This window comes from Syngnathus typhle, linkage group LG14 (assembly GCF_033458585.1).
Source record: "Syngnathus typhle isolate RoL2023-S1 ecotype Sweden linkage group LG14, RoL_Styp_1.0, whole genome shotgun sequence".
Taxonomy (NCBI): Eukaryota; Metazoa; Chordata; class Actinopteri; order Syngnathiformes; family Syngnathidae; genus Syngnathus; species Syngnathus typhle.
In genome coordinates, this window is record NC_083751.1 from 6,152,740 (window position 1) to 6,163,691 (window position 10,952).

Here is a 10,952-nt window from a genome sequence, read left to right on the forward strand (position 1 = left end):
AGGGTTCACGGGTGAGCTGCAACTAACTTCAATAAGCTGTGGATGAGAGTTCATCCTGAACTGGTCGCAGAAAACATGTAGACAAAAAAACAAAAACATTCGTACACACCATATCTAGGGACAATTAACCAAGCTTGTATGTTTTTTCAAAAGTGGGAGGAAGCCAACACAAGCATAAGGAGAATAAATTCCACCACAGGGTCAGAGTTTCAACCAAAAAGCTCAGGCAGCAGCAAATGTTAACAAATCACTACCATAGAGATTTGGATTGACTTAATTAAATTGTGCTTCAGACGAGGTGTCCACCATCAACATCTAAGAAGGTCACAACTAGGTTGTTTATTTTATGATAACTGATACAGGATAAATGTTATACATTCTATTTTAACACTGATATTTTTGCTTTTATTTTCAATGTCAGTATGCAAAATGAAAAATGGAAGGGGGGGGGGACAGACCACAAAAAAAACATTCAGTGAAATCAAGATTATGATACATAATTTCTTCAGTATTAAACCAATCAACTTGTAGGACTCTTTGTTGGCCCGCTTAGAATGTGTTTAGTGGCCCTCTTATGTGTTTAGCTACGATACAAAATGTGGGGTAAAGTAATTGATGCAAACATCAAGAGTAGGCCAACAGCAAACACTGTAAAGAACCACATGATCTTCAAATGGTGTATATAGAAAAAATACATATGCACATACTTGTCAGAATGAAGTACAGGTTACACAAACATACATACACGCGTTTATACCATGATCTCCTTTGTAGACACGCGCATTAAATCCACCAACAAGCAGAAGGCTATTTGGCTTTACAAGCTAAAAACTACACAAGACTTTCATTTTTAAAAAAAAAAAAAAAGAAAGAAAGAAAGAAAGAAAATAAAACAGACATTCACATTTCTGAAACTATTTCCATTATGTGGTCAAATCTTGTTGACTTTTAGTGCCAGATGATACTGCTGATGCTGAGTGAAAAGGTTTTTAAGAGTATGGGGGGGCAGTTGTGGCCTCCCCTAAGTCCACACTCGTGTATGACTTGCTCTTCCAACACGTTCACTCTGCACGAGGGAGTGAACATGAAAGGTGAAGGTACACAAGTACTGCACTGTTTAGTGTAGGGATGTCCATGCATGTAACCAGCTGTGTGTGTGCGCGGGGAGATGCGCGCAAATGTCCTCTTAAGGCGAGGCGGGGGCTTTGCTACCGCTGTAATGAACGCGGTATCTGTTAACTGCCTGGCCCTTGAGCTCCGTGGACAGGCAGGTGGTCTTGCAGGGGATCATCTCCTCCTCGTCCTCTCCCATCAGCCAATTGTGCACGCTGCGCTCGGCCGAGGGCGTCACGTGCTCTGCCCGCCAGCCCCGGTGCCACTTGGCCAAGCGCTCGTGCTGGTTTGCCGCCACTTGGTGCTGAGACTGGGAAAAGGGAAGACGGGCAGCATCGTTAAAAGCAGTCCTTCTCAAATAGTAGTTGTGTGTTATTTTGGCCTTAGTTCACACAGACAATAAAATGTATATTGCCGTGTGCGCCCAGTTAGAAGATCACGTCAAAAGCGGACCTTCCTGGCCTTGACCAGCGCTCCTCTGCGGTACATGTAGTCCTCGGAGTTCATCACAAACACCATCTTGTGAGTGTTAAGCTTGAAGCGACAGTCCAGGCTGCCGGCGTTCTCCACACCCAGTTGCCGGTGCCACTCTCGCCGGCAGCGCATCGCCTCCACCTGACGCACTTGCCAACGCCGGAAACGACGAAGGTTCCTATACAAGAGCAACACGCAATATCATATGAGTAAGTCAACAGCGGTTCAGTTTCAAGGCATTGTGGCACTAAAGGGCAGTAACGAGCATAGGCGACAATATCAAACAAAGACAAAAACACATGCACGCAAAAGCACCCATAGAGGAACAGATTGTGTAATACATTTCCCTGAGCAGAGAACAGGCGTGAGTTGAACTCGCTTACCGTGGAAGAAAGACCGGTTTAAAAAAGTAGCCGTCTGCTTGTGAACACAGACTAGACTCAGTTCCAACAAATTGCTCCATGTAGCTGGACAAGCACTGAAACAACATAAATGTTAATTGGACCAATCACACAATTTGATATTTGAAAGTATTATCGACTGAATTTACCTGAATGTCCAAGGGGTCATCAGCTTGGGCCTCCTCAGTGTCCTGCAGCTCAATAGTCATTGTCACTTGACCTTTGTTTTGAATAAACATCACCTGATGATATAAAAGGCAGATAGAAAACAATTTACAACAATTCTATAAAATACAAACATTGAGGAACATGCACATATTCAACAATTTATTACATTCAGATGAACTCTGACCTTGAAACAGTTCTCCTCAGCCATGGCTCTTTCAGCCTTCCACTGGTAGCTCGTCTCCCAGGCGGCTCGCACGCACTGAGAAGTGAGGTTTCCCCCGGCAGCCCCCCTCTTCCTCTCGGCCAGATACAGATCCACCACCTGCAGACACACCTCGTCGCTCACCAGGTGCTGGAGCTAGAGTCGGGTCAAGAGTTCAAGTTAGGACTTGAGGAGCATCACACCGGTGTTAATAGTGCAGTGGGACGGACGGGGGGGGCCTACCTGCCGGATGATGTTGTGGATGACCTTGTCGATGGTGAAGCCGATGTAAGCGTGAATGGTGAACATCTCTCGCAGTGTGTCCTCATATTGAGTCGAGTCAAGGTTGCCGTCCAGCAGGCTGCGCACCATGTCCAGGAAGGCTGGATAGTACTCTTCTAACTCCACCTCACCTGCACGCACACACACACACAAACATGACACATGTGACATCGGCAGATTTTTGAAATCCAAGTGACTTATCCATGCAACCTACTTGGCTGTTTGAGCCGCAGCTCCATGGCGAGGTCGCATGCCTTTTCCCGCCTGCCTTCGGCCACGAGCAGCCGCTCCCTGCTCTGCTCGGCGCGGTGCTCCAGCAGCTGCCGCTCGGCCTGTCGATACACTCGCAGCAATCGCGAGCACAGAGTCTGGTGCAGCCGCAGGAAGAAGTACCAGTTGTTGTTGACGTAGAACAGGTTGTAGACGTCGTCCAGCTCCTTCTGGTGCTCTGCTTCAGGGTCACGCAGGTCCACCTTCTCAGCAGTGGCGCCTGAACTGGTCTCCATAGGCGTGGTTCCGGGGATAGATGTGGTCGTGGTCACCGTTTGGCTGGTGCTACCAGGAGTACTGCAAGCCTCGCTCTCTGGTGGTTGGGGTGGGCTGCAGCGCCTCCTTCTGGATTCATTGTTTAGTTGCTGCTGGCTCTGGGCCGGCCCCTGACCTTGGGCTGTTTGAGGTTGAGACGGACTATTCGTTGCCGTTGCTTCTGCTACATCAGAAGTGTTGGCATTCACTCCTGTTGTTGTTGTCGGTGGTGGTGGTGGTGGTGGTGGTGGTGGTGCCGTTGTTGCTGCTGCGCTCACTCCTCGTTCTCCTCCCTCCTCTGGCTCCGCCTCCTCATCAGTCCAATCCTCCGTGTCGCTAAGCTCACCGCGGCGCGAGAAGAACAGGTCGGGCACAAAGTGCTGGATGATGCGCTTGATGTGGTCCTTGTCGTCTTTGTGAATGGTGGGCTGGCGTTTGACGTGGTAGATGATGAGCGCGGCGGCATCCTCCAGGACTTGCTTGTCCTCATACGTAAACACCATGTGAGGCTCGCTGGCCGATGCTGCGCCGGAGCCATTGCGAGCCTGCTGGCCAACGCCGCCCTCTTCTGTGCTCTGTTCCTGTCGCTAAAACACAAGCGCCAAGAAGAGCTTTAAATACTTTAAATGTCCAGCCTCACAGAAATATTTGTCCTTCAATTAGCATTTTGTGAAGCGGTGTCGTACAGCAGACGTGTAAGAAGAGAGAAGTTTATTTGCGGCTTATCATTATTATCATTATTTCTGTGTGCTGCCACAGTCCATTTGCTGTTAAAAAGCGGGAATTTGCCCATTATGACAATTGGAAAAGACTCATTCTATTCTTCTCTGTTCTGTGTCGATTATGCAAAGATGAAGGAACCAGTGGTCTCGAGGAATGGGATTCTGTGTTTGGTCAAACAAATAGCAGCTGCTTCAAATGGTTCACACGCACAAAAATACCCATACCAAATTTAAAAATCACTTTGAGGAAAATTATGGTAATGGCCTCTGAAAGCAGTGTGAATGGACACAATAGACATGAAATGAATTAACATGTTTCATGTATTATACCCATAGCCGAAACAAATGATTTACCTCATCGTAGACACTTTCTATCTCATTGAGGAGACTCTTTGAGCGCAGAGCCTTCATGTCATTTTGTTTGAAGTTGACTCCTTGGTGGTCTAGGGACTTGAGGTAGGCCTTCTCATACTGCTCCCTCCAGATCTTGTTGAAACCCTGCTGGGCCTCTCTCCACTCCTCTTCCTTGGCTTTCAACCTATCAACCACAATGCAGGTTCAATGCATTGTATGTTGTTGACTGCCATGGAATAGCTTTCAAAACTGAGTATCAATTTCAGTACTGCTACAGTATAAGGCACATGACTGAGATGCTGTGACCATTGACTGCAAACAACCTAAATGATTTCGCCACACAGCTGTTTCGATTATATGTGCGAATGAAGACGCGAAAAAATAAGCATCTCTGACCTCTTGAGCACCACGGGGACTGCCGTGGCCGGACTCCTCTTCAGCCCCTCGATGATCTCGGGAGCCTTGTCGCCATAGATTCGATACACGGCGCGGCGCTGAATGACCTCGGAGGTGCCGCCCAGGCAGTCGTCTAGCCGGAAGCGATCCTGGTCCTCGGGCGAGAGGCGCGACAGCTTTTTCTGTACGCTCTCCAGCACTCGGATGGTGGCCAAGTTGGTTTCCAGAACAACATCCAACTAATGGGGCAATTTAGAAATGAACGTATAGAATTCTCAAAAAAAATTAGAGGAGAGAATGCATTCATCTCAAACTTTTGTGATAGAGGCTAGAGCCCGAACCACCAGGAACCAGCCTTGCCTGTGCATGTAAATAGTTCACACTTCATAATCATCTGTAAGGGTTCCCACGATTGAAAATGTAGTACCTCAAATCTTTCATCCTCACAACGGTGCAGCTGCTCCTCATAAGGAGTCTTTTTGGAGCTGACGAAGGTGGAGTCCTCTGACCAGGAGGGGAATGACACCCAGGTGTCATTTAACACCTAAACACATGGGTGCAAAGGATCAGTGACAGCTTTCGCTATGAAGAGAGCGGTTTGTTGATACCGTGCCTTTATCTGTCAATTACATGATGTTGTGACATCGGACACACCTCTTTGCATAAGGCCGTGCGCCCGCTGCATTTAGGCTGCTGGTAGGTCTTGGGCAGCGCTCTGTAGCTGGAGCCCAGGCGTTTGCAAGAGGCATAATCTACTTCCCTGCCTCCTCCTCCCTCCATGTAGCGATCCGACAGCCCCGACATGGCATGAGAGAGCTCTTTGTCTCCCAAAAAGGATTTGAACTGTGTGTACACTTCAGGAAACTTCCTGGAAAGCATTTGGATTCAATGGTGAGTGACAAATATCGGACAACGTTTACTTCTACTTTTTATATTCAGGGAACACTAGAAGTCAATGAGTGAAGTCGTAGATTTAAAATTTCAAGTTTGAGACCGCAGCAAATAGATAATAAAATATAATCTCATTTTGTGCATCATGTATGATGGATGAGCTGTGGTGAATTGTGTTTCGGCATTTAACATGTAGTATTTGATTATACAACATACCTAGACATTTTCAACATAGATTAATGGAGGGATACATGACATTTTTGAAGCAGATTGGTCTACACGGGTTATTTTCCAGTCCCTACTCACCCCAGGAAAGGAGTGACGAGCTGGAGAAGCTCAGCTCCCGATACCACCTCCTGGTTGAACAAGGCAATGCAGCGCAGGAAGTTCTCATACACTTCCTGGCTTTTAAACAGGCGGCGAACCTAAGGGGAAAATTACATCGACAGCAACATTATAGGCCCTGTGCCATAACACAGCGCTTATCTGCAATGGAAGATTTCTCACCTTATCAAAAAAGGAGAACTCTCGCAGGACTCCATGTTTGCCAACAGAAGCGATGGATTGGTCTTTGGTACAGGAATACTTCATTTTTTTCTTAAATGGGGAAAACCAGTCTTAAGGACGAACATACATTGACGTTCAAAAAGTAATAAACTACTCCAGTGCACTACCTTGAGTAGCGGAGACATGTGCGGCAAGAGTATGGGTCTGGGCCTCTTTTTGTTCTGTTTGGTTAACAGGTCGTCATCCTCTGGCCTTTTCAACTGCTCTTTTGCTCCCGTCAGCGAGTTTCCGGTGAACTATTGATAACACATTGGATCATGTCTCACTGGGCTGGATATCAATGCACTACAATATGAATGCTACGAGCGAAACTCGTTTTTACGATAAGGTTATCAGCATGACATTTTGCAAAGTAAGGGAGGGCCTCTACTGACCAGCGATCTCTTGGCATCAGGCAAGAATTGACCAAACTCAGCCAGGAGGTCTTCTTGTCCCTTAAAAAGACTGGCAACTTTGGAAAAGACTTCGTCTTCAGTCATCCCGCTGGTACCTCGACTGCCCCGGCTTTCCTTTACCTCCAGCTGCTCCTTCTGGGAGATGGAAGGCAGTCAAAGTATTATCAAAATAGGCATTAGAGCGATAGAGGAAAAGGCCACAGCATAGCCATGACTAGCAACTTAAAGAGCTCTCAAACAGTGGTACCTGATACGTGTGAAGAATCTCTAGGAAGGCTCTGTAGATCTCTGGGTGGTCCAAAAAGCGGTTTTTTATCTTGTTTACGTAGCTGATGGCACTGTCAAACTCCACTGGGCTGGTCTCTGAGGCGGGCGGGGACCCTGACGAGGTGGCGGCCTGATTCTGACTCTCTCTGCTTGCCAACGGAAGCGACAGTCTGCTGGGATTTTCCGAGGGCCCGGCTGAAGAAGTCGAGGAGGAAAGGGACTCTGCCGAGGACGGCTTCGAGTCACCGGGGTGAGCTGGTCCGGCTTCAGAGGTGGTGGCGGACGCGGCACCGGAGGTCGACGTTATTGTGGAGGCAGTGACAATCTTCCCCTGTTGGCCTGGAGACACCTGAATAGAAGACAAATTCAAGTCAAAATGCCAATGTCATTTAATCAACTTAGTAAGGTACAACAATCATGCTTGTTTTGTCACCAAAACGCAAATTCATCATTATAACGAACCAAACAATGTGTTATGTTATTATGGTTGCGGATAAAGAGCCCTATCATGTGGTTGAGTATTAACATTTAGCCTTACTGCTTTTTTTCACGACTTAGAGCGTACTTTTCAACATCAGTGGTTTCAACTATTCTCTAAAAAATGCCACCAATGCGGTCTTAGCACGGCAAACAACCCAATTGGTTCACTGAGCAGCTCAAGAGCCTAAAATGTCCTTCACAAGTCAAAGACGAGCAGGCAGTACAAAACAGAGAATAAAATGAATCCCAAAGATACAACGAGTGTGCCTCTGCAACTTTCTGGAGAGTATGAAGGCAAATGTTTGCTGGAATAAATAGAGAAGGAAAAAAAAAAAAAAACTTTATATGTTTAGTCTATTGGATCAGAGAAAGCCCATTTGGATTGTTTACATGTGGAAGTCCCACTGCAAATCTGATATGAAATCAAACAAATTCAGTGATGAATGAAAAATATCAAGGTGGTGATGGCATTTCTGAATATAGAGATTTATTTATTTACAGCCAGTCCCAGGGGTCTATTGAGGTAAGGCTGCTTGGCATTTTGTATGTTGGAATATGCTCATAAACAGACAAACGTGTGCAGCATGAATTTGAGGAAATAGAGAAGAAGAAAAAAAACTTGCAGACATACTCAACAGTTAGAAAATCTGTACGTGTTTGAATATGTTCCAACTTTTTTCATAAATGTTTTATTTTTCAATGCGTATGAAGTTCAAGACCCACAACTCACTGTCCATAGCAGTCATGTTATATTGATACATTTGCTTAATTCACTTGCAGGTTCAGTTACAAATTAGTGACAATGTGGATGTCGGTCTGTCTCCACCTAGTGACTGACTGGCAACCAGTTTAGAACCCCGTAACTTTGAAGAGGATAAGCCGTATAAAAAAATGAATGGATGAATGGGTGGATGGATGCACTCACTTAGCCTGCAAATCCAGACTCAAGGGGATTGAGTCTCGTCACAGTCTAATCAAGCACATTTCTGAGGAAGGGCAAACCCGAGCAAACGGACAGTGAAATGAACCAATCAGCAAAGAGTGGAAAAGGAGAAAAAAAAAAACATTTTGAAATCAATACTTCCTTCCAATGTTGTCAGCTGCTGGAGTTTTTAATGGCTAAGTACTTCTGGTCAAACCTTTAACACTGAGTTTAATGCTGAATCAAACAAACTATTGTCCCTGCCGGGTGTCAAAGTGACGTTGCTCACGACAAATACGCCACAGCAAATAAACAAATTTGAGTGCACGGTTGGTTTTGAACCAGGCCGAGTTGCGGCAGAGGGCCCGGGCTGTCCAGACCAATTTTGTTTTTTGTGCAGAAAGAAAGTGAGTTTGGCTAACTAAACACACCACTTGTGTAGAAACCGATTGTCACTGTCCCACTGACGTGGCCACACATCTAATTGTAGCCTTTGGAGGGCTAATTTACCGGGAATGCCGTGTGAAAGGGAGTAGTACGTGTTTCTCACCTGTGTGGAGAAAGGTGACTGAAGGAACGCAACTCCATTTTTTGGGACCTCTATCCGATACCCCGGTGGGAGAAAGGCATTGAAGCCCAATACTAGGTCGGGGTGTCCATGGAAAAGTTGTGACACTCTGTTTATTACTCCTGGAGTGTCAATGCTGCAGAAGACAACAGAGGTAAGAAAAAAAGATCACGCAAAACCAGTGATAGAAAATGTTGAGGTAACATGAATTTAAGCATCTCAATAAAGTCTTGCAGACAAACATAATCGATACCTCTGTGACTTGAACTCTTTCATGATGTCGAGAAACTTGTTGTATATGCCAGGGTCGTTAGCAAAACGTATTTTAACCTGGTCCAGGTATGACAAGGCATCTTCAACCTGCAACACACGTCGAGAACATTTGAAGTATTAAGCAGACCACGGAGGCATTTCTTTGAATGGTCAAATAACAAACGAAGCAGGATGCTGAATCAGCTCTGCTGCAGCTCAACAGCGTACGCTTCGTATTTAGCTCAATAAACAAATGACCGCGACAAATTGCACGCTAACGCACACAAATGCACAGCGGAATTTCAGCAACGGTACTTGTTAAATGTTTCGAACACGACATTTATTTTCACTATCCAATGCAAAATCTTTAGGAAGAAATACTGAAGTAAACAGCTGTGTACAGCAAGTAAATAAATAAATAAATGAATGAATGAATGCGTGGCTACCAAAACACGCCAGAAGGCTTTTGTTCACTGCTTGGTGTCTTTCTGTATTCGCCAAGAGCAAGTTTGGGATTAGGTTACGATGAAATTGTGTATGTTCAAACAAAGCATTGTCGGAGATCTTTGCAGGGTTACTCGTGTTAGCATTAGCCAGGCAAATGACGATAATAACTCCTCGAACACCTACACACGCATGCACATTTTGCCACTCGAGATTTATTCGTCGCCCATTTTAACCAGCTCACGGCGAGGGGGGGAAATGCGAACACTGCGATACGAATAAACGTGTTAAGAAGCTGCTAATCAAGTAGGGTAGCCTCTCTCGGCTAGCCTGACTGACGTCCTCCACTTTGTTCAGGGTGGTTGAAAAAGGGAACAAGGAGGAACTTCCCACAAGCGAGCTTTTTTTTTTTTTTCTTTCTCGAGTTCACATTTGCTCTCTGTGGCTGCCAATGACAGTGAAATGAGAAAGTAGCGCAAACTGTGTCACTCGGCTGTCACTTGTGACGCCCTTTCATATAAAATAAATACACTTCCCACATCGACGCTTAAATCTCAATGTTGAGAAACGAATTACTTTTCATAGGCCAGTGAGCTCCGCGGGCTGAGCCAACAACGCTCTCACTCGTCTCGACGTTCGATGTCTCAAACAAGGCAAGCCCGGTGTAATAAAACAAAATGGTTGTGACTCTGAGGGGACTTTTCCTCCCCCTTTTCTGTTGTCTTCTTACCTTGAGCTTCTGGAAGTGCTGCTGCTGCTGTTGTTGCTGCTGCTGCTGCTGCACTTGCTTTTGTGTTATAACGAAAGGCTTGTCTTGAATTTGGTTGATTTGTTTCGCCGTGCTGTGCGCCTGGATCTTCGCCATGAGCCCGGCGAGGGGAGGCTGCTGGAGCCCAACTTGCGAGGGAAGCTTCAGTGTCGCTTCGGCGGGTTGGCTAGCCGACAAAGCGCCCCCTCGGTCGGGGAGCCAGCCTGCCACCAGCGAGCCAAGCAGTCCTACTTTGCCTGGCTCGGACAGTCTCGCTCTGCACGGCGCTAACAAACGGAAAATCCAATCGAGTGGAGGCAGATGACGGACAGGCTGCTACTCGACCTGACTTTGGCGAAACATCGTCGAATGGAACGAGCGGAGTCAAGACGCATTTGAGGAGAGGTAGAAAGCTGAGGGACAATGGTTGCCGTTTATCGTGTTTAAAATAACTATTGCCTGTCTCTTTAAATTCGGCGGCAGCGCTGTTTTTCGGCGTCCGGAAGCCAGAGTCAAGTGAGAAAAAAAAAAGGGAGTGAAGAACTCTATTGCGCATGCGCAACGATGGGAGGAGCTGAATTCACAAGAATGAGAATGCTCCACTCCCCCTACACTGCTACAAAGGAGCAGTGTTGCTTCATGAGAAATCACAGCGTATACATTATATTTAAAAGCGCCACTACCATGTTTATCAATGCCCCGATCACATATGGACCGGTAGTTTACAATAAACAGCAATAAGATGCATATGCCTGAATAATAATCAGTTGAAATCGCCCAC

At 46.1% G+C, this 10,952-nt stretch overlaps 1 protein-coding gene and 1 long non-coding RNA gene across 2 annotated transcripts; one reads left to right on the forward strand and one right to left on the reverse strand.

Annotated features, from left to right (window-relative positions):
- Window positions 1-301: 301 nt before the first annotated feature.
- Window positions 302-10,702, reverse strand: sin3b (SIN3 transcription regulator family member B). The gene is made up of 19 exons (XM_061297206.1): window positions 10,154-10,702; window positions 8,981-9,087; window positions 8,710-8,863; window positions 6,738-7,106; window positions 6,470-6,625; window positions 6,203-6,331; window positions 6,036-6,125; window positions 5,835-5,953; window positions 5,292-5,505; window positions 5,065-5,181; window positions 4,638-4,876; window positions 4,242-4,425; window positions 2,855-3,752; window positions 2,602-2,771; window positions 2,341-2,514; window positions 2,138-2,230; window positions 1,971-2,065; window positions 1,567-1,765; window positions 302-1,423 (listed from the first exon to the last, which is right to left on the reverse strand). Exons 1-19 carry the CDS (start codon window positions 10,286-10,288, stop codon window positions 1,187-1,189), a joined length of 3,879 nt encoding a protein of 1,292 aa, XP_061153190.1. The 5' UTR covers window positions 10,289-10,702; the 3' UTR covers window positions 302-1,186.
- On the forward strand, window positions 5,387-7,495 carry LOC133166871 (uncharacterized). The gene is made up of 2 exons (XR_009717868.1): window positions 5,387-5,528; window positions 6,820-7,495. It is a non-coding gene; the product is annotated as an uncharacterized LOC133166871 (long non-coding RNA).
- Window positions 10,703-10,952: the final 250 nt, after the last annotated feature.

Coding starts and splice junctions, on each gene's coding strand:
- sin3b (XM_061297206.1), bottom strand. CDS start 10,288: ATGGCGAAGATCCAGGCGCACAGCACGGCGAAACAAATCAACCAAATT. Junction 4,426..4,637: donor GTCCCCGTGGTGCTCAAGAG/GTCAGAGATGCT, acceptor TGTGGTTGATAG/GTTGAAAGCCAAGGAAGAGG. Junction 2,515..2,601: donor TCCACAACATCATCCGGCAG/GTAGGCCCCCCC, acceptor ACCCGACTCTAG/CTCCAGCACCTGGTGAGCGA.